The sequence below is a fragment of the Drosophila willistoni genome (genome assembly GCF_018902025.1).
Source record: "Drosophila willistoni isolate 14030-0811.24 chromosome 2L unlocalized genomic scaffold, UCI_dwil_1.1 Seg168, whole genome shotgun sequence".
In the NCBI taxonomy this organism is placed as follows: domain Eukaryota; kingdom Metazoa; phylum Arthropoda; class Insecta; order Diptera; family Drosophilidae; genus Drosophila; species Drosophila willistoni.
Window position 1 is genome coordinate 7,591,866 of NW_025814047.1, and position 22,386 is coordinate 7,614,251.

Sequence of the window (22,386 nt, forward strand, 5' to 3'; positions counted from 1 at the left end):
AAGGAAGCAAAGTTTCCAGCGAAACCAGATGTTCAAAAATATTCGTTGTACATTGTGGATAGACACGATATTGAGAACTTTAACGTTTCGTAGGCAGGCAAAACATACGATGCCATTCTATTACAAAAAGTATAGAAAAAGTTGTCAAAAAACTCAAGCGAAGTTGGAAGATTCGCTAGCGCATTTTTTGATTTGCGGAAAGGTAAAACTTTAGGTAAAGGTAACGATTTAAGTAATAATTAAAACGTTGAATATGCCGCCCAAGTGTGCAAAAACGTATCTAATCGATATCTAATTCATCTAGAAAGCGACTTCAGCTTTAGGTTCAAGGAAAGAAGTTCTAGAAATTGGATAAGGCAATGATAAGAAATCTTAACTAAGTGTGTCTGTTCTGGCTGACCATTTTATGGCCCTGTCTCTGGGCCATAAGCCTCCAGTGAATGCCAACTGTCACTGGGCTTGACATGGAATCGACTTTTGAACAGATGGTACACCCCGTTACGCACGACTTTCACTGCATCGAATGAATTGGCAAATAAAACGTAACCAGCTTCCAATAGATTCCCGTTTTCTAAAAAATCCTGATTTTCCGAAGAAGAAATTGTGTCTTTGTCGAAGATCTGCAAGATAACACAAGACATTAGGAGTGTCGTATCAATGTGGCTCCTGGACGAGAATGTGATCCTCAGTGTTGTCATTTTTGATGTAGTAGTTTTTGAAAGCTGTAAGGCAATAAGCAATAAAAAAAACTAATGACTTTTATTTTTGATTTAGTGATTAATCCAGCTAATCCAGATTAATCCATTTTAGTCAACTTTATCTAGAATTAAATTGCCAAGAGTCTTTGGCTTAATTCAGGTATTGCGCTACAGGAGTTATTTTTACCAAAATGATTTATTGATTGATTCAATTTTTAATGTATTCTACGCTGAGAGTGGATTGGCCATGTTGAAAGTATTAGTCGTATATACATACAGAAATATGTATGTAGGGGAAAAATGAAATGCGGTATTGAATGACAGTTTGAGCCCTGTAAATCATGTTTGTTAGACGTTCTGCAGTTTTTGGACAGACCCCAACGTTAATAATCGTATTGTATATACGCGTACCAAACATCGTGTTGAAAATCGTGCGAAAAAGTTTTTTTCCATTTATTTCAAAGTACCAACATTTTGTGAAATCAACAGTGAAAAGGTGAGTGCAATGCATCAAAGTATTGTATTTGCCGTATATTTTGTGATTCTATAAAAATTTATGTGATTATGTAGTGTCTATAAAAAATATAGATATAAACTTTAAACTATAAAAAGGCCCGGTTATGACTCAGCTGGGGTGCCCAGTTATGTCCCATTTTTTTTTGGACTCGGATTATGTAAAATTATCAAATTCCAACATTTTTGTTGTTGTTTAATAACAAGGAAAGGGAATTTACATATTGAGACCAGTTTGTCCAAGAATATTCTGGAGGATCTCGATCGGGAATGTTCATTCGAAGTGCGCTAATATGCAAGCAAGTTATTTCGCTTGCAAAAACTGCGAAAGTGACATGGACGACGAGGGCTTAAAATCGTTCTCATTTATGGCCATTTTCTTTTGGGTTTTTCATTGTTTTTGGCTTTGAAGCCCTTCAAAATAAGTAAACCATTAAATCACAACAATTCGTGGGACATTCCTTTCATATTTTCTTATTTTCAGTGAATTTCTTAAGTTGAGTCATAACTGAGCCACTTTTTTTTTGGGTTAAAAAAAGTTATCCAAATTAAATCTGTTCCAAAATTTTTTGAGTAACTCAAATAAACATACATTCTTTGGAAAAAAGTTGCGTTTGGTTAATATTTAAATGTTAAACTTCTTAATTTTTCATTTTCCCGAACTGAAGAAAAAATTTCGAGGTTTCTCAAAACCCAGGTCATAACTGGGCCCTCTCCCCTACATATGTGTTTACTTAGTTTTTTCGACCCCTTGATCAGCCGAGTCAACTTAGCCATCTGTCCGTCCTGATGAACACCTAAATCTCAGAGACCATAAGAGTTAGAGCCACTAAATTTTGTATTTAGCTCAGTATTTATTGAAACGCCCCGTAGTTTGAATAAAACTGTTTTTTTCTGAGACTAAATTTGGTTTTATTTAGTATGCAGAACATGGACTTCCTTCCTCAATTTTTTGACCATGGCAATTAAATTTGGCACATTAATCAGCGTTGTTAATTTCAACCGACATACTAAACTTCTATGAAAATCGATTAAAAAAATATAAGTTAATATAATAAAATTTATGAGCGCTAAAGCTTGCAAAAAGAATTTATTGAACATATATTTGACGTTCGAAATTTAAAATATTTTTTCGCTTGGTACTAAAGTAGACCCACATTTATTTATACAGATACCCTCTCGAATGAGCCCGAGTTCACTTATGAGATTAAACCAAAAATAAAACCAGATGAGCCCCGGCCATCGACCGCTTCAAAGTTTGTATACCCTTGCAACTTTTTTGGTCACTGTTTTCGGCTGATCGGTCCTATGGGAGCCATATGATATAGTTACCCGATCTTTATCAAATTCGGCACAGTCATTAACAGATATATTAAACTAACAAGTGTTTAATTTGAAAGCAATCGCGTTAAAAGTAACGAAGTTATTGACAAAAGTCACTGTTTTCGACCGATCGTTCCTATGGGAGCTATATGATATAGTCACCCGATCTTGATTAAATTTGGCAGAGTCGTTTATATGTATGTGTAACTTACCAATATTCAGTTTCAAGTTATTGAGAAAAGTCACTGTTCGTGACTTTGGCGTTTGTATGGGAGCTATATGATATAGTAGACCGATCCGGCTGAATCCGAGATATACAACCTTTGCAGTAAATACAAGCCTACATGCAATTTCAACTCTGTAGCTCTAACGGTCTAGGAGGAGTTTGCGTTGATCCAGACGGACGGACGGACATGGCTATATGAACTCGTCTTGTCGTGCTGATCAAGAATATATATGTATACTTAATATGGTCGGAAATGCTTCCTTTTATGAGTTGCACACTTCTGACCAAAATTAATATACCCCTTTTGCAAGGGTATAATGAGCAGGTTATGGGTATAGCTCCATTTAGAGAACTATCAAATTCTTGGTAGATCTCGGTAACTACTTTAAAATTATTAATGTGTTAAGTGTAACAGAATACATTTAATATTTTATAAGTTGGCTCATTAAAACCTTTAATAAAATGTCGTCCACCCTTCAGAATGTTCATGTGACATTTAATTTGATATCAAAGTGCAGTCCATCTCTTTTGGATTGCTTTTAAGGCATTAGCATAAATAATAAATGGCAACTAATACAATTCGTTTCAACTATCAGATAGTATCTTATTGGCGAGATAGGAATATAACATTAGCATTAGCATTGCATTCCCCCTTTAGCCACGAAGATGTAAAAGAAAGGCTCGGACCGGGCCAATAAATACAAATACATACAAAGTAGATGCGAAGGAGGTCTTTCAACCACATAAATTTCACATCAAAATCAATAGAGAAAATCACAGAAATGAGAGACAATGCCCATGGACCATGGAACGAAACCATTCCATAACCATTCCGTCTGACATTGGCTAGTGTTAAAGTTAATAAATTGTGGCCAAAGAGATTTATGGCTTGGCCATTGGCCTCTTGTCGTCGGCAATGACATTTCAATGTTTACATAAGGCCCAAGGAAGCGGAAGGGACGAGAAGGAAAAAGGATGGGAGGGACTCGCTGTATTAATTTCTATTTACAATATGTGTGGGATTGGATTGTGTGTCTGTCCATGTGCGTGACATTGCAACTCTCTGCGTGTGTGTCTGGGAAGTGTTTTTCAAATAAAACCAAGACCCACTCCCAGGTCTACACATACATCTATGCCCACGCCTTTCCAATTGATTAAATCAAACGATATCACAATATATTCGCCGTGCCCCGGCATTGGCACATCAAAATCTTGCCATGTCATTCAGTCATTAGTGACAAACTCCATGTGCTTCTTCACACTTTGAGCAATTAAATTTTTAATAAACTAATACAAATCAATAAATACATTAGAACTAAATATATACCTACATATATGTACATATATTAAGGCACTTTATTTTAACGTTGATTCTTCAGAAATCTCTTTCGCAGGTTTCTCTGAACTCGTTTCTTCTCTGTGTGCTGTCTAGGAGTCTCGTTTGCCAAAGTGTCCCGTCTCCTTCTTCCCTTGTTCAACACAATGCAGGTAAGGCCACTGGATCCGCCAGAAGTAGTGCCCGTCGTAGATCCTAATGTACCTGTACCTGTTCCAGAATCTGTGGAAGTAGTTCCGCTTCCTGCTCTCTCCTGTTCTTCTGTATCAGCCGAACTTCTCCCTCGAATAAGCTCGCCCTCTAAGCTGCGACTTCTGAAACAAATCTCTTGAGCTGTCCCACTGCTATCGCTGTCCGATGACGATGATGCCGAGCTTAATAGATTGCTTACATACTCCAAAGTGGCATTCGCGGTAACCACATCAAATAGAATGGAACCGCCGACACCTTTGGTTATGCCCAAGGCAAAGCCCTTGATGCCAGCCAAAGCTGAGGCTACGGAGCGACCAGCTGGTGTGTCATCCAACTGACCCGATTCACGCAAAGCCCTGCGTAGTTCTTTCAGCGACAGCGGTCGAAGGGCCAAGCGACGAGCTGTGGTTAAGCAAAAGCCATTCAATAGATGATTTTTCTTCTCTGTGAACCTCTGAGACATTCTTACCATCCACCGTAATGCTGATGCCCATCAATATTACCAGCGCACAAGTCGTCCAACTTCCAAGCAGCTTCATGTCTGTTAATGATCGGTGATAACTAAAACACTGTTGCCAGTTCCCTTCCACTTTTATAATCTTCCAGCCAAAGAAAGTTCAAATATGCAAATCTGACCTTTGACAGAGCAGCGACGATCGGAATTTCGAAACCGGTTTATTTTCAACGATGACTATTAAGAAAGAAGACAAAGTTGGCATAGGTTCTGCGAAACATTTAGCAAAAATTTCATTTCTCTATTTTTTAAAATCAGCCAAACCACTTTCACTTAATAATTTGACTACCTGACTAAATTTCCCTCCCTAAAAACGGCACAACAGCAGAATTTACATGCCCAACAAACAACCATACACTTTAGATACACTTTCAACTCAAAATCAAAATGCTAAATACAAGGCAATAATTAACAACTGATGAAGGAAATTACGTGTAAGTGAATGGGAAATGGAAACCAAGTGGAATTTGTATAACCACCAGATCAAATTTGTACGACTTCTTATTTTAGTCTAGTACGGATATTATCTTTCAAATAATAAATAAATCATTATTCATAATCAACAATGTTTACATAGGAAATATATTTTCGGCTCAGAAATTTTTAACTATTTTTATTAATTTGAATTTTTTTGTTTTGTTTATCAATTTTGGCTTTGTTTCAAAGTTTGGCTTCACGTTGGAATTTATGACTATAATAGGATTTTTTATTCATAACTAAGATATGACGAATTTCGCACCGACATCGGTATTTTGTTTAAAAGGAAGCATCTCCGAACATGTAAAGTATAAGTATTTTTGATCAGCACAACGATACGAGTTCTTGTGCGTCCGTACACCGTTAAAGCTATAGTGCTGAAATTTTGAATGCGAGCTTCTATATAGCTTCACAAACTGCGGCTTTTCTAAATTTGTTGTTTTCTGAGCTATTGTGACAAATTTACCTCCAAATGACTGAGCTACCATAGAAGCGATTGTTCGAAATCAGTGATTTCTATCAATAACTTCGTTACTTTTGACGCCATTTTCCTAATAATTAATATTTCTCATTTTAAGGTCTATTAGTCCTATTATTATAATTATAATTAATTTGATTAAAATCAGATAACTATATTTTAAAGCTGTCATATAAACATATGCCCCAGCCTAAGCTTGTAGGCTGTTCTTTTGCGAACTTGTTGACTAATTTGGTAATACTCTTTATACTCTTACCTAGAGTAACAGGCATGGTAACTTGAAAGGGTGTACAAACTTCTACTCCATCAAAAAGAAATCAACTTAATTGTAATATTTTCGGTTCCAACAACTTGCAAGTCCTAGTAACCGAAAATACAGTTATATATCCAAAACTGATAATCATAATAATCGACCTAAATCCATATATCTAAACCAAATTTTTCGTTAAATAGACATAGTTAAGATAATTTTTAAAATATAGTTTTTTGCCATGGAATAAGTCAAAGTAGTTGATCCTTTAAAAATGATTGTTCCGCAAGGAATATTCCCACTCAATTAAACCATTTATTGGTTACGTTTTCGCTGTAAATGACAAGTTTTTAGTGTTGCATTATGAGAATATCGATAAAAAAAAAAGTCAATCGAGCTGTCGCTTTAAACTTTCGCCACGCCAAACTTAATCTGCAAATGAATGGTAAAATTTCGGGAAATCCTTACGAACCTCAAACATGGTCGCCAGTGGGAATCCAGTCTAACCATCTACAATCTTTTTGGCCCAAAGAACTAAAGTTGTATTAAATAAACTCGTAGGTTAGTATATTCAGTTCTTTTTTCGCAATTGCATTCTCAACTGATAGTAGCAACTCGCCGACTCCGAAACTGCTGTAAACTGACTGTTGTACGGGTAACATAAAAACTTTTAGTGGAACTTTGCTTTTAAAAATGGTTTAAAGCTGACATCTGCCAATTGCTGAAATTGTGTTTCATTTCTTACTTTTTTTTTCTTGGCGGGGTGGTGCACATAAAACGAAAGTTTGTGGACACTAAAAGTGTCAAAGGCATTTGCCTGGAATCTGTGCGTTTCTTTTATTTATTTTTAGGAACAGCTGCAACTGCAACAGCTGTAGCGGTGGCGCAACAAGTGCAATAATGCTTTTGATGCATACCAACTTGTCTGCATATGCCAACAATGGAAGTGCAACATCAACAGTATCATTATGAGAACGCCACCGCCCTCCACAGCAGCAGAAGGGGCATGTACAATTGGCATTCAAAACGCCTCCCGGTTGCATGCATCTTATGTCGCTCTCACTTTCTAAATGTATGTACATATGTGTGTACTTATGTACACATGTACATATGTATATATATGGTTCTGTCTTTCTTGTTGGCACCGAAGCGGATAACATCATTTGCAGCTCATTAATCAGTTTTGGTTGAGGAGGCAGCAGCAGCTCGAAGGAATGCGTTGCTACCAATCCGGAAAAGGGGAAAATGTTTTGCCACATTGTAGCAAGTAAGCGGATTAAGAATAACTCAAGTGAAATTTACGAAAACTCTTTCATTTCTAAAGTATTTCTGAAACTTCGATTAAGTTTCCATGAAAGTTTGTTCCATTTTTCATAAAGTTATTTTATTATTTTTTATTGTCTACTGATGCCAAATAATTTGGCAGTCTTATTTGAACACAATATTATTTGGCGAATTTAAAAATTAGGGGTTGGGATGCAACTTTACTAAGCTCTCTAAGTCAGATGTTGATTTGCCTGACGATGAATTAGTTTTTAATCTAAAACATCATATCCCCAAATTTCAGTAAGAACACAAGTTAAAGCAAGCAAACTTCATACACACAAACCCAAACACATGATACGACACTGTTATAATTGAGACATCATTGATACATACAAAGTTTAGAATATTTTACAATATTACGGCCAAAGACTGCGAGGGTATTTACAATTCAGTTTACTTGTTATTTTTGGTTTAATACTGACTCGTTTGTTTAGTTTCAATTTATAAAGAATCGTTAAAAACATCGATAGCAGCTATTTCTCCATATCGATACATATTAATTCACGTGCTTTTGCACTTTAAAGCCCTTAGAACTAGTTGGAAACAACAAATCAAAAGACTAGATCACACTGATCTGTTTATCGATAGTATCGAAGTTGATAGTGTGTACATCGACTCATCGAAAGCAGAAATCGTGCCAAATTTCATCATTATTACGTGGGAGACTTGTGGTAGAAACTTTTTAGCGCATTTAACGTTTAATCAGCTATAAAAAAAAACACAAACAATTGTTAACATTAATAGATACATATTTCATTTGTAGGTATGTATAAGTACATCATAAAATATCCAAAAATTTCATAAAAAGCAATCCATTTCCCAGTTCATCTTCTGTAAGGAGGTGGGGAGGTCGCAAATACGCGATTAAGCCTTTATTTTTCTCAGGTAATAGGATTGGATGGCCCAATGCATCCAATGCAGCATACCATAACAAAATATTCCAATAATAAATAATTAAACATTGTGTAAATATGCTTTAGTAAATAACGGTTGTTATTTGTTTTGCTTTGAATTTTAACGGCAATGCGAAATGTTGTAGAAAAGCATAAAGTAAGTAAGTTTATGCTTTTAGCAAAGTGGAGGCCTCCAGAAAAAAAAAAACAGGGCTTCACATGTCCAAGAATCTTCTTCAGATGTTGTCTAAAAATTAACTCGTTTTCGTTTTGTGATTCCCATCTCTGGGGAATAGCCGCCCTGGGCAATAGCCTCGCTTGTCCGCTCTTAGGTTCGGCCCTGAATATTTGAATCGCCTAATAACAAAAACATAAAAACCTGCTAAAATCTTTAATTATTTTTGTATTTAAGCTTGAGATTAAGTTTAATTGATGTATTAAATAATGTTATTGAAGTGAACTGAATTAACTAATATGAAATTGCAAATTTTAAAATATGTTTTTAGTGTATTAATTAATTCAGTCTAAGACGCGTTCAACAGTAAATTTGATACAATGGCTCAACTCCCTGCATGTAAGTTCATTTTAAAGAATGAAGGAACCAAATATTTCGTTACTAATTATTAAATGCTTTTTGTTTTCAGGTCCCAAAAACTACTATATCAAAGATGACAAGTGCTACACCGAGGATTACATTCTCGTTCAGGAGTTATATGTGTACGACGTTCCAACAGAGGTAAGTCCCTGCCCAAGAATATGAATCATTGTTTATCCAATATTTCTTACAGCTAAATGACAATGAATTACATCAACATTTTAAGAGTTATGGCGATGTGGTGCATCTGCAGATCTTCAATAATGGTAGCAAAAGTCCTTTGCAAATTCAGGATTCACCCAATAGATTGGAAAAGGAAGAACAAGTGAAAACTGGCCGCGTCCTATTTGCCCATTCACTGGATGCAGCTAAGGCATTGCTGAGTCAGAAACATCTTGTGAATGGACATGAATTCCATGTTAAGACCATTGGCAATTATAGCCCAGTTGAGCCACCAAACGATCGGCCAGAAAAGATAGATATAATGCAGATTCCTGATGACTGCTTGGTAAAAATCCTTAAATATCTTCCGTTGCCCGATCAGTTGCAGTTTTTGCGATGTTGCACTCAATTTCGAGATGTATACAATTTGGATACGAGACCCTTACACAATTCGGTGGATTTCAAAATATTCAACCCCTTGACTGTGTGGGATATGCGCGACTTTTTCGTTATATTTGGTCGATATATTGAAACTTTTCAAGGTGTGATTAGACCCCGTCGTGAGAGGTTTTATGACTATTTTGGAAAAAACTGCGTAAATATAAAGTCTTTAAAACTTCGGAGCACTCAGTTAAGTTCCCAAAATGTATTCAAAATGTTTGCCAATACCAGTAAGTTGGAAAATCTGGATCTAAACGGATGCACTCTTACTGAGGGAAGTTTAGTGGCTTTAAAGAATTTAAAGAATCTTAAAAGTCTCATCTTGTCACATAATTGGCATCGTAGTGGGATTGACTTAAAGAAACTTCCAGTATCTATTAAAACTCTGGGACTTTTTAATTGTGGAGACAAAATGCCGAATTATTTGATGCAGATGGACAAGTGTCTACCAAACTTGAAGGACCTTAACATCTCGGGTATCGATAACATACACTCGGATATTTACGATTATCCGGTTTCAATAGAAACTTTGCGCTTTAGAATTTTCAATAAAACCAACTATAAGAAGATAGCAAGTTTGCCCAATCTGAAGAGAATTCACATTCAAAACATACACTCAACTAATACATTTGCCCAACTTCTGGATCAGCTGCTTGTTACGAAATCGCAGCAATTGGAACAATTAAATATTTACAATGCACACAGTATAACTAACCAGATGCTTCTGAAAATAATAAAGTTTGACGAACTGCGTAAACTGGTTCTCTCCGGGTCGAGGGCCATTAATGATGACATTTTGGGGGAGTTTACCAAGCTGAAAAACCTGGAGCACTTTAGTATAGAGTATAGCATTCGCGTTACCTTCAATGGTGTTTTCCGCCTACTACATGGCTGCCCAAAGTTGCAAGAACTAGAACTTCTTTATTGCCCACACTTAACTAAGTTTCGAATGCGCAACATTGTAAATCTTAGAGGATTACAAGCAACTATCAATAAGGAAAAGAATCGGAAGTTGTACTTCCGTCTTTACGTGGGAGCTACCAAAATCGGGGACTCAATTAATACTAATTCCGACGTGGCTGCCAATAATGTAATTAATATAAGATTGATCAATTGAAATATGAATTAAGACAACAGATAGATTTCTATCTATGTTACCTATATATAAAAATTCCGAAAACTGTAATAGTAGGTACTTAATTTAGATCTATAAATCCTATAAAAGTTTGACTATGAAGAGTCAGGATACATTATACATTTTTTTTTTACATTTACCTTTACCTTAATGGACAATATTCAAATGTAATGTAAAATATGAATAAAAAGCCAATCATTTTATTTGACAAGAAGGATATACTGAAAAATACTTTAAAAATACTCAAACAGTTTGCATTAAATTTGGTTCAAATAAAGTATTAAAGACGAATTAACTTTTTTTTTTTCATACACAAATAAGGCATTTTAAAAATTAAATGAAGTAAGATTCAATTCTCTTAAACGTTAAACTTTAAGCATGCTATTTTTGGCAAAAATAGAGGTAAAAATAAAAGAACAAAAAACAAAACATTTCGGTATCCATAGCTATGTGGTTATTAAATATAGGATTCTTAGATCTATTAAGGTTCCATCAAGGATCCGTTTTTGACTTCAATCGTTAGTCACATTATTTAAATGCTCTATTGGTGCCTTCATTGGCCAGTTTAGACGTGCTTCTTCAGCATATCTGGTAAAAATCTGCGCCAGTTTTAGTTGAAGTTCTTCTTGGACGGAAGAACTAAAGTTTTCCATGGCAAAGGTCAAATTCTTGAGAACCAATCTGGGCTTGCAGGTCATCATATTGATCTCGGGTATATAATGTTCTGGATAAATTGGGACTCCAGTGTCAGGCAGCGGCCTATTGAGATCGGTAGGAGGTGTGCCCTCTGGGCTCATCTGACTATAGATTTCCCTCATATGGCAATAATATTTCTGATTCAGAAGACAGCGACATTCAGGATCGAGCACACTTAGAATACGCTGCTGGCGGATAGCATGCTGCAAACTTAGACGGCATTCACGAACTATGGAGATATAAAAATTGCTAGGATTAGAATCAACCCTAGAGGATCAAATTGGAGAGTATACTTATGCACCTGTGGTATAAAGATTGTTGGCAACTCTCACCCAAGCCGCACGCTGTTTCATTGTGGAGGCTCCCCTGAAGGTATAGGGATAATTAAGTAGCTCACGTGTCAGCTGGAAAGGACTAATTGTGGGCAATATTCCCGAAGGGCCCTGCGCATGTCGCATTGAATTTTTGGAGGTTGGTGGAACAGGGCCATGAATCTCGGGCAGCGAAAGTGGGGGCCAATCCCTGTCTTTCGTGGATGATAATGATGTGGCAATCAGCCGACCGGTTAGTAGACGTTTGGCCTCTTTTGATTCCCAAGGCATGATAAAACGCTCCGATGTGTTTGATTGAATTGCATTCTCCTTATCCATTAAGTCGCTTTTTAACAACTCGTGGAGGTTGCATCGTATCACTTCCTCCTGAAATTTTCTATGGACAATATAGTAGAATGGTTCCAATGGATGATAACGCACCGAGACAAGAAATTTTAACTGCTCCAGCGACTGCCACCAGTCTTGTGGCCAAGGATTCTCAACACCCCGCTCAAGATCTTCCATATAAGTGAGAAAAGTCGACTTGAAAGTTAAGCAGATTTCACGGCAATTCACTGCAAGAAAGATTTAATAAAATGATGCAATTGGTGTTTCTCCCTCTTTGTTCTTACAGACCACTTACTGTTGGGAAACTTTTCACTAACTGATCGCCATATTGCCTGACGTTCTTGTTCACTGCATTTGTGAGGAGTCCGAAGTGACTCGCCGGGACGTGGCTTCCGCAAATCACAATAGAGGTGATCGTAATGTCCAAAATGCTGTAATAGAGCAGGCAGTTTATCCTTGTGTTTGATCCATTGATTTTTACTTGCTATTTCATTGAGTTCACTAAACAGATAATGCGATTTCTGCCATATCTTATTATTGGGTCCAATTGGACACATTAGGTCCGACATAGGAGCAATGTGGGGAAATAGCGACATATTTTTCACCAGAAAACTCCAACAGGCACGACAGGCAGCCTCTGTCAATAGAAGAACAAATTGATATCATTTAAAAACTTTTTAGGGTTTTCTTAAGTTTACTCATTTACCAGGTACATGGAATTTGTCGGAAATCTGCTGCCAAAAGTCACAATTTTTCGATAATAGTTGTGGATTCTTGCTGTGGAGCTGCGGTATGGCCATTATCTCACGAATAAACAACGCAGTGCATCCCATACTCAGTTGGTAATGAAAGGCGAGAGTTTTACTCCAAACATGCAAGGAACTGGCTTTATCGAGATTCTCTACAAGTTCCACTTTCAAATCATTTGGAGTTTTCTCAGTAGCGGCTGGAGCAGCTGTATTTGATCTAATATTTAAAGCGCTTTCATGATTTTTCTTTAGTGGAACATTCAGTGATAGTATAGGTAATGGTCTAGCAGAGGACAAGGTTGTGGTTGCGATCTTCACTGAGGTTGGATTTAGCTTGATTACAGACACTTTATTATGAAGAATGGTATTTCCCACCAATTTTGTCTCTTTTGCAGAAGGGACAAGCAAGGCAGATGATGCCACACTGGAGCTGCACTGAAGAATACGCACTGTCACCTGGTTTCCATTTCTGGTCGATGCGGTGCCCAGAGAGGGTAAATTAGGCGAAGCCAGAGAAGTGGTCAATGACGTAGCCTGCTTATATACTAGAGGGCTCGAAATGGAGCTTGTGCTTCTGACCAATACTGATGATGATGTTGTATTGGGATTGGAGTTGGAATCAATCTTGGTCTTGGCTGTCGGCGGATATACTATGGCGAATGGTAGAGGCGATGGTAATATCTGCTCGTTCATGGAGCCGATGACGTCTTCGAAATACCATTTATCCTTTAGCAAATAGCCACATTTACGCATTTCAGAAAGCTCTTGAAATAAGCAATGAAATGTTAGCCAGGTGACCTCACAACTCTGACAACTGCTTTTCACCAGGCTGGCGACCTTCATCCAGAGGACATGATAGCGCGGCCCTTTTTTGGATGGGGACACATTCGATTGCACAAATTGCACCAATTCGGGCAAGCCTTTTATTGTATCGATCAGAATTAAAATAGTGGGAAAATTTTGGATGGGATCAAACCAGTCATTCTGCAAATACAGCGAGGATTTGCACACAGTGCTAGGATTCCGAATGACGTGGGGGCCAAGGAAGGAGAGCATATGTCCCAGCTCCGAGTGCTGCAGTCTGTCCCCAGTGCTAATCAGCTCCCATTCGTAGCGTGTTTGAAGGTAGAGCCACAGTTTCATTAGCTTGGTAGCTCTATCGCGCAATTCATTTGAAATTGCGAGCCAGATAAGGCCACGATGTCTATAATTATTATAGTCCGTGTGATCAACATCGTAGAGTTGCGGATAGGGTTTCACCGCCTCAATGAGGCGCCGATATTCGTTGATGCACGGGAACTTAGAGACGTCCTCGTCGGCAAACAAATCGACATCAATAATTTCACCTGCCGACTCCAGGCTGTCTTTTTCCAAACTCTCAACACGGATTTTGGGTAAACGCTGTGGTTTCAGTTTCAATTTTGCGACATGCTCGTATAGAAACATCAAATCCTCCTCAAGGATCATGACCGGACGACGACGCCGTTTGGCGCCACTGTTTTGACCGATTGTCCGTCGATAATTGCGCAAGCAGCGCACATGGTTTTGATATTTATACCGAACCTTTGCCCAAGTGCTAAGGCATTCGGTCAGATCGAGGGACAATTCTTGGGCTATGTCCTGCCACAATTCATTCTTGTACGAGTCGTCAAAAAAGCGGTGATGTCTGGCATCATAGAGAGCGTCCTGTTTGGCTACCAAAGCAATTAGACGGCGCTTTAATTTAAGCTTCTCTATCGACGACTGCCTCTTCGGCTTGTCCTCCTCCGTCTTAATCTCTTCAACGACATGCACCTCTGCAAAATAGACGAAAATGTAATTTGGAATAAAATTGTCCGTTATCTTTTTACAAACCCTGCATTGAAAACAACTTTTTACTTGCTATAGGAAAGCTACATGCATACATTAGAGCTGGAAGTAACATCGATGGTAATATCGATACATCAATGTTTTATAAAAACACCTGGCCAGCACTATCGATGTTTTTTTATTCTTTTCTTTTTTTGGAAAGTGGATTTTACTAATTGATAGTTATATTAATAATTGACAGTAATATTATCTTCTTTACAAAGTTTCTTTAGGGTTGTTCATCGGACACGTAAGTTTAAAAAAAATGGCCAACAAATTTATATGTGTGCCTGTCACATGCCTTTTATGTGTGGAACGATTCAGCACGGCAGGCCAAATAATATCTTTGAAATCTAGTGTCGTAAACAAAAATGATCCTTAAACCTTGTTTTTTTTTTTAATGACAATAATTTAAAAGAAAAAGTTAAAGCTTCAATTAGTTATAAAAAAAAGTTACCAAATAAATTTATAATTAAAATATAAGTCAAAATCTTTCTTAGTCGTTTTGTTTTATTTAGTATCGCTTTAACTATTGTTGCTATACCTCTTTATTTCAGCGTTGCAGAAGAATTTAAAAAATTGAGATTCGCGAAATAAATGAATGATTTTAAAAATACCGCGCAAACATCGAAACGTTGAAAACATCGATAACAACGATTGTTGCAAACATCGATGAAATACTCAAACACATATGTATGTGTGTACATTACACATTCGTGAGTGCGAAAGAGACAAGAAAACGCTACATTTTTGCTCACTATGTATTATAATGTTACAGGGTTGGCAAGTAATGAAAAAAATTACCACACACAGTTATTATATACATGCATACATACATAGGTACATATGTATGTACTTTATGGGGTCGGAAACGTCTCCTTCTGTGCTTTACAAACATCTGACCAATTTTATAATACCCTCTGCTAGGGTATAAAAACTACTAAAGTACTAAAGTACGTCCGCAAAAATCACCACGAATCGTTAGTGAGGTTCTAAGAGCACCCATCGATTTTATTTTACATACACTGCCGTTCAAATCATGAAGAGCAAATTCATCATAGTGGGCAAATGAGGTGGTTCCATCCTTATATACTAAGTGAATGTATAATTCGTGGGGATGATCTTTAGTGAGATAGTACACCCAACTCGAGTGAACGTCAATAGTTTTCTTGAGTGATCCGCTTTGACGTTCATAACGTTTTATGACTATCCAACTAGGACCAGCGATATCATTGTTATGAAAATGATAAAGTGAATGGTCACCTTCCGGGATCCCCATCCTGCCAAGTGAATTAACGATTTGTATTCTTTGTTATCTGAATTCTTAATTTTCGTTTCGTTATTTTTTATCAGAATTTCATACTCGTTAATTTTTAATGTCAGCTTATTCTCCATTTGCTGTTTCTCAATTTCGAGCATCTTTACTTTCTCGTTGGACTCCTGTAAAAATGTATTCGCCTCTTTAAGTTTACTTTCGGCTTCTGATAGTTGCGCGATTAGATTCTCAACTTTTTTATTCGACTCCTCTAAAAGAGCATTGAGTTGATCTTCTCTAGCTTTAGCTTGGTCCGCCAATTGATCTCTGAGTTGTTCTTTTATTGTTTCATGGCTATTTAGTGCTTCGTTGGTCTCGTTTGAGGGAGCCATCGACTCCTTTAGTTGGTCCGGGTACTTTGACACAATCTGCGATACTTCCTTGTTCTTTTCGGCCATTTGATTCTCCATATAATGCTTATGTATTTCCAGACATTTTATTGACAGCGTTGATATTGTCTTTACATGATTATCAATTTGCTGATCTTTCGATTCGATTTGCTGATCTTTTAGTTTAATCAACTTGCCTGCTTGCTGCAATATGGATTTTATTTTATAAGTATAGATTTTTTTTTTGTTTTACATATAGTCAGTATACATATATGTACGTACGTATATATTGATGTATACTTACGGAATTGGTCTCCGATAAAGAATCTTCTATAGAACCATCCATATTCGACAACATCAAATTGAGTATGGCTTGATCCATTTTATCTGTTAAATTGAGGAGAAATGTGTGCGCAGTTGTGACCGACCAACTTTAGACTATCTAACTCGTTGAGTAAGCAAGTCCAATATATACATACATTGGTGGAAATGTTTCTACCTATCTATTCTACTTATATCTATTTATTTGCTGACATCTGCCGTTTTATTACGTGGATTTGCTTCGTTTAATCTTCAAAGTAGGTATAAACTTGGTTTTTATTCCGGGAGTCCCGAAAAAAAACTACCTGATGAAAAACAGCACAATAAGTGTGCAATATTATAAAATTTTGATGTGGAAATTTGGCTTCACGCAAAATAGCCTTATCCCCGATTCACACTGAGCTCTATCTACCATATCTTTGGGATTGCCGTGTGAAAACGATTTCAATCCCAGGAGATCTCACGATTCGCGGAGATGCTTGTAAAAATATATGTACACGTGTATATGTGGATAATAAATTAGTCTCTTAAAAGAAGAAACGAATTTCGTGTTCAATACAAACACAAACACTAAGACGAGCAAACCACCAAATGTAATCAAAATTCAACCATGTTTATTTGTAAGATGTGGTCAATGTATGTCATTACTTCCTTGGCTACTTCCATTACCTTTAATATGACACACTAAAAATTTAAGTCGAACGACAGGTTTTTTTTAGTTTTTGTGTTAAAGCTCTAAGTTTTTGTACCGCACAGGTTGAAATTTTACATTAAAGTCGCTTCAATGTATGTAACAGGCTGAAGGAAGTTATATATTCTTGATCAGCATCTACAGCCGAGTGGATCTCGCCATGTCCGTCCGTCCGTCTGTCCGTATGAACACGTGGATCTCGGAGACTATAAGAGCTAGAGTGAAAATATTTTTTCACCTGGTGCATGGTATACCGAGGTCGGCGAGACGACTTACTTTATTTAAACATGGAATGTATACTGATAGTAATTGTTAGTGTGCCAAATTTGATTACGATATTTCGGTAGAAAATCTGTCAGGAAAACTTTCTTGTGCGTGCCATTCAAATTAAGCTTTGAAAAAGACTAACATTTCGTTTGAAGAGAGGACCAGAAAACTACTAGAATCACCTGGTCAACAGGACATTTAAACTTTTGCATAAAGTTGCCTTGCCGTTCACAGTACGGCTCCTACTTTGACCATAATGGTCTTCTATTTGAACTAAGAATCATTTTACTGAACACATTTTAAATTAGTGAACTAAATCATGCAAAATGTTAAACTTCTAAACTTCTGTTCTAAGAAATAGTTGGAACTTATATGAAATCTAAAGTATTTTTTAACATTGTTCTTAGATAGGCAGTAGAATATAAGGCTTCAAGTAAGTAATGAGTATTCAAGTACTTACCATAAGGATACCTCATTCTGATTAATGGAAAGAGTGAAAGGTCCGCAAACAAATGGATGCCATTAGCAAGACTTCACATTGCCAGATAAGCACAAATATACATAAGATGCCGTTACTACCGAATCAATGACTTTTGTTATGTTGTTGCCTATTTCAATTACATGAATTATTTTCATTAAAAGTGTTGTAATGATCTATTTGAAGCTAAATACCTGGCACTCACCATGGACAGGCGCCTAACCTGGGCTTCCCACATTAAAAACAAGCGTAAGCAGCTAGATATTAACTGGCTTTTAGGTGGCAGGTCCAAATTGAGACTCCAAAACCAAATTCTGCCCAACCTATTGGACAACAGCTTATACACCAGAAGATGACACCACTAGACCTACCTTTCCGGCTGAGCTGAGCAGCTCCTAAGGCTCCACACTGTCATTGTCCTAATTAATCCGTACTAACTGTTTTCCTAATGTTAATGTCTAATCAAGTTTATTAATTGTTTATGTGTTATCACATTTATTATTTTTTCCCTTATGTCAATGTCCAATCAAATTTAATAATTGTCCCCTGGACAGATCTTAAATAAAGAATAAAGAATAAAAAAAAAAATAACAAAAAAATGTCTCTAATTTATGCTTTTTCTGAACTGTTCATCAAAGTGAGTTCAGATGAAGTTTGTTCGCGGCTTATCAATTTTGTAAAACTTTTTAACACTACTTTGCGTGCAAATACTACAACCAACACTGAACATGTTGGAGAGATTGTAGCAATTAGCGGTATAGTGTTGGAGAAGGCCTACTATTTTGCAGGTAAAAATGTAATGCCCAGTTTCAAATCACTGAGTCGTGTAATTATAATGAAGCAACGTTTTGTCTGCTAACTTAACCTTAATTTGTGTTAGCTGTTTTATGACAAGCAAGCTTAAACATTTTCCTTTTTTTATTGTATTCCCCCATGCAGGTGCCGAGCGAACGAATGAATGAGTGAATTAATGTATGAATGAATAAAAAGCCATGCCGTCTGCTAATTAAGTTAAGTTAAGAAAGCAAAAACTCAACCATTTTTTGCATTGTTGCACATAGAGCCAACTTTTGTGTCGTTGCCTTCGCAGTTCCCGCTGATGCGGGTTTTGCAGCTTTAGCCCTGACCACATTTTAATTGGGCTAAGCACACGTCGACTATGACTACAACGGCGACGGCGATGAGGATGATGATGAGGCCAACATCTGCTCCTTTGGCTTCTTTTAGTCCTTTAGTCCTTGCCTTGTCGTCGACATGTGTGACATCCTATTAGTAAAAGTTTTAAATGAGTTAGTTGATGTCAAAGTAGGTTATATGCTGATGTTGGCTTTTGCATAATTTCCCATTCCCCTTGTCAAGTCGTATCACAACTAATCAGTCTCTCTCTCTCTAAGCCTAGCAATTTGGATAAATTATTACAGTACTTTTCTGTGTAACTTTGATTGGCAACAGAGCAAATCGAAGGAAATCGGAGTAAGCATTACCCTGGTAGCAGTTATTTACCATAAGTGCTTGTAATCAATTTTCAATTAGCCACAATGTAATAACATTTTACTCAACCATTCCTTTGGTCTGTGAGTGTGTGTGTGTGTTTTTTTCCTCTTCGAATGGGGGAAATGCCCCAACATTCATCAGCCCGCCCCTGTTCCCTTTCTGGCTCCTGGCTGTTCCAGTAATTATTGAAAATAAATGCTCTCAGCCTTTGTATATGAGATTGCTATGGCCATTGGTTCGTATCCTTCGTATATATGGCAATTGAAATACTTTTGGTGGTCCCGTATAATAGTCAGGAAGGAAAAAAATGTATGGTAATGACACAAAAGAATGTCGAGGGCGAACAAAATATTATTTCATCAGTTATATAAAGGCAACTGCAACTTTCATGGCAAAACCTTTATACCCTATAACATTTTTAAAATGATTAGATAAGAGATTGAAAGGGCTTATAATTGCATGAAAACATTTTACTTTATACCGATTTAATATTTATCCAAGTTGCGTATGCAAATGAAATTAAGGGTGTTCAGTTTCGACGTCTTCAGCTAGTCGAGTTGGTTGCAAACTCCGCCAAAAAACCAATATTCTCTTTATTTTGTTGTCTTTTTGTTTTCCTTTTTTTTGCTTTGTCGAAAGTGTATAATTACGAGGCTTGTTCAGAGCCATTGAAATGATGAGCATAAAAGATCCAATGCAATAAATACTTTAAGTTTCATTTCGATCAATAAATTGAACAACATAACAATAATAATACGTATACGCCCAGTATTTTTTCCTGATTTTGTTTCTCTTGCATGTTGGCAAGTGGCAAATTTATGCAATTGTTTAATTGGAAGATAAAATAAGAATACTGAGTTGAATGAAAATGATACTTACTATCTACTAGACGGAAAAAAATCTTTAAGAATTTAAGTGGGGACTTAACTTAAATGATGATAAAAAAAAAACAGAAAACGAGTTGAAATGTTGAAAAAATCAATTGTCAATTAAATGAAAGCTTCCTTCATGCTGATGAACATTTTTAGTTCAACATGTATAAAATAACTTGAATTTTTATTGAGACTCGAGCAGGAGTTGTGTGGGGGTGGACGAGTCAAGTTGTTGGCTCCGTGTGATAAAAGCCTGCCAGGCTGCAGTCTCCATAAAAATTTGCATAAAATTCAAATAAAATAAACGACAAACATTATAATCATTAGTAGCCTGGACCAAAGCCCCCAAAGTGAGCGAAGTAAGTGTTCTTCCTTTGCTCTCCTGGGTGCAGTGACACGGGACACGGGACACAGGACACGAGCCTGATTGCATTGGAGAGTAGGTTGGTATCTCCAAGTGGTCTTTGTCTCTTCCGCTGACTTATTTATGGAGTTTCTATGTTAACGAGGCATAGAAGTACGTATAAGTAAATTAATTAACTTGATGATGTTTGTATGGCAAGTCGATCTCTGCATTTCTATCACGAGCCTATCCAATCTTGTAGAGCAATTTTTTGTTGTTCAATTTGTTCACCCATCTTCTGGGTCATGCTAAATTGTATAAGTATTAGCAAATAGTTAAAGACAGTTGATGTGAACTGCAATCGATTAGATGAGAGCCAATTAAGTTCAATTAAAATGTATTTTTTAATTACCCACCAAACTAATTACTGTCTTATCGAGCACCACATCCAATCCACTTTTAAATTTTATTTGAGATTCCCGTCGCCATTTCATCAACGCTTCAACGAGATTGTGTATCTCTCTGTTGGCCGGATACCAATTATCCAGTTGTTCGATCAGATGAAGGCACTGTCGAGCCTCCTGAACCGTGCGATCACAATAGAATGGTGCAATGAGCATTTTGTAGAACGGAGGCAGCATACACAACGCAACATAGGCCAGCACAATTCGAGTGCCATTGCTCAAGTCATCGGGATCAGCGCCCTCGGTGGGATCAATGCCCACAGATCGGCCAAATATAATGTAAAGCTCACTGGTACTCAGTGTGAAATCATGACCCATGGCCGACCACAAACTGAGGCTATAAACCTCATTGATTTCAACTATCAGATAGTGCAATTCTTGCACCATTTCCACTGCCTCACGTAGACGTTGATCTCGGATCTGTGGCTTGGGGAACTTCCAGTTAAGAAAATTTCTATTCAGGATCTGCTGCAAAAGTCGGAACCGTATGGTCAATAGTTCGGCCAGACGCATGTGAATATAGCCCGTGAAATGTGGTCCTCCGGTTACCACAATGTAACAAAGAGCTGCTACCAGAATCAGTAGTATTTGTTGTCCACCAGAGATGAGGGCTAGTCCTCTGGTTATAGCCCCCACATAGAGGAGGCTTATTATTGTTAATAGAACAACATTTTTTCTCAACAATTTGCGGTAATTGAGATTTGCTCCGAAATCCCTTATCAGTCTTTTGTCCACTTTGGCCATCCGTGTATAGATAGACAAATGTCGCCAAGCTGATAACTGCAGTGTCATCATGGTGACCACAAAGACCATGGTGGACATGACCAGTTCGAGGCCGACAATACTCAACACCAAGTTGTCCATTTCCAGGACCCGAGAGCGGAGATCACCGTCCAACATTATGAAGACGAGAGAACCGAAGAGCCCAAATATGATCAGAAATGCAAAGACTATGGAATAGATGCGTGACCATAAGCTGATCTCCAAGTGGAAGAACCCATTGCAGCACATAAAGAACTGAATGTCACAAATGAATCTAACGCAATCGTAGAAAGTGTTTGGCTCCGGAAAGAAAAAGAGAACTGTCATCTCGCTGGCTATTCGAATGCGCGACTGAAACGTGATTTGTGAAACAAATTGGTAAAATGTCCATGAAAGTAATTAGTCGCAGCCATTAGGATGTAATTAAGTAATTGAACGGCATTGGAAATCGGTCAGTAAACTGATAAGTGACAAATAAATTGTCACAAATTAGACACACAAATCAGAAAATGTCTCAATACGTGCTGGGTTAATATAAA

The 22,386-nt window shown here is 37.2% G+C and overlaps 5 protein-coding genes across 6 annotated transcripts; 1 reads left to right on the forward strand and 4 right to left on the reverse strand.

Moving 5' to 3' along the window:
- Positions 1 to 4,117: 4,117 nt before the first annotated feature.
- On the reverse strand, positions 4,118 to 4,827 carry LOC6652186. The gene is made up of 2 exons (XM_002074891.3): positions 4,758 to 4,827; positions 4,118 to 4,690 (listed from the first exon to the last, which is right to left on the reverse strand). The coding sequence occupies exons 1-2, from the start codon at positions 4,825 to 4,827 to the stop codon at positions 4,122 to 4,124; spliced, it is 639 nt and encodes a 212-aa protein (XP_002074927.2). The 3' UTR covers positions 4,118 to 4,121.
- Positions 4,828 to 7,976: 3,149 nt separating this feature from the next.
- LOC124459947 lies at positions 7,977 to 10,546 on the forward strand. Its single transcript, XM_047009820.1, has 4 exons — positions 7,977 to 8,096; positions 8,733 to 8,800; positions 8,871 to 8,962; positions 9,015 to 10,546. Exons 2-4 carry the CDS (start codon positions 8,782 to 8,784, stop codon positions 10,539 to 10,541), a joined length of 1,638 nt encoding a protein of 545 aa, XP_046865776.1. The 5' UTR covers positions 7,977 to 8,096; positions 8,733 to 8,781; the 3' UTR covers positions 10,542 to 10,546.
- Positions 10,547 to 10,739: 193 nt separating this feature from the next.
- Positions 10,740 to 14,913, reverse strand: LOC111519606. Of its 2 annotated transcripts, XM_047009819.1 has the most exons (6): positions 14,518 to 14,913; positions 12,621 to 14,459; positions 12,210 to 12,551; positions 12,008 to 12,141; positions 11,557 to 11,953; positions 10,740 to 11,484 (listed from the first exon to the last, which is right to left on the reverse strand). In XM_047009819.1, exons 1-6 carry the CDS (start codon positions 14,585 to 14,587, stop codon positions 11,072 to 11,074), a joined length of 3,195 nt encoding a protein of 1,064 aa, XP_046865775.1. In that variant the 5' UTR covers positions 14,588 to 14,913; the 3' UTR covers positions 10,740 to 11,071. The 2 variants fall into 2 exon arrangements, with proteins under 2 accessions (XP_046865775.1, XP_046865774.1); XM_047009818.1 differs by having other exon boundaries at positions 11,557 to 12,141; positions 14,518 to 14,912.
- Positions 14,914 to 15,717: 804 nt separating this feature from the next.
- On the reverse strand, positions 15,718 to 16,612 carry LOC124459843 (golgin IMH1-like). Its single transcript, XM_047009592.1, has 2 exons — positions 16,460 to 16,612; positions 15,718 to 16,359 (listed from the first exon to the last, which is right to left on the reverse strand). The coding sequence occupies exons 1-2, from the start codon at positions 16,535 to 16,537 to the stop codon at positions 15,718 to 15,720; spliced, it is 720 nt and encodes a 239-aa protein (XP_046865548.1). The 5' UTR covers positions 16,538 to 16,612.
- Positions 16,613 to 20,661: 4,049 nt separating this feature from the next.
- LOC6652183 (putative gustatory receptor 57a) lies at positions 20,662 to 22,174 on the reverse strand. Its single transcript, XM_002074888.2, has 2 exons — positions 21,038 to 22,174; positions 20,662 to 20,976 (listed from the first exon to the last, which is right to left on the reverse strand). Exons 1-2 carry the CDS (start codon positions 22,172 to 22,174, stop codon positions 20,860 to 20,862), a joined length of 1,254 nt encoding a protein of 417 aa, XP_002074924.1. The 3' UTR covers positions 20,662 to 20,859.
- Positions 22,175 to 22,386: the final 212 nt, after the last annotated feature.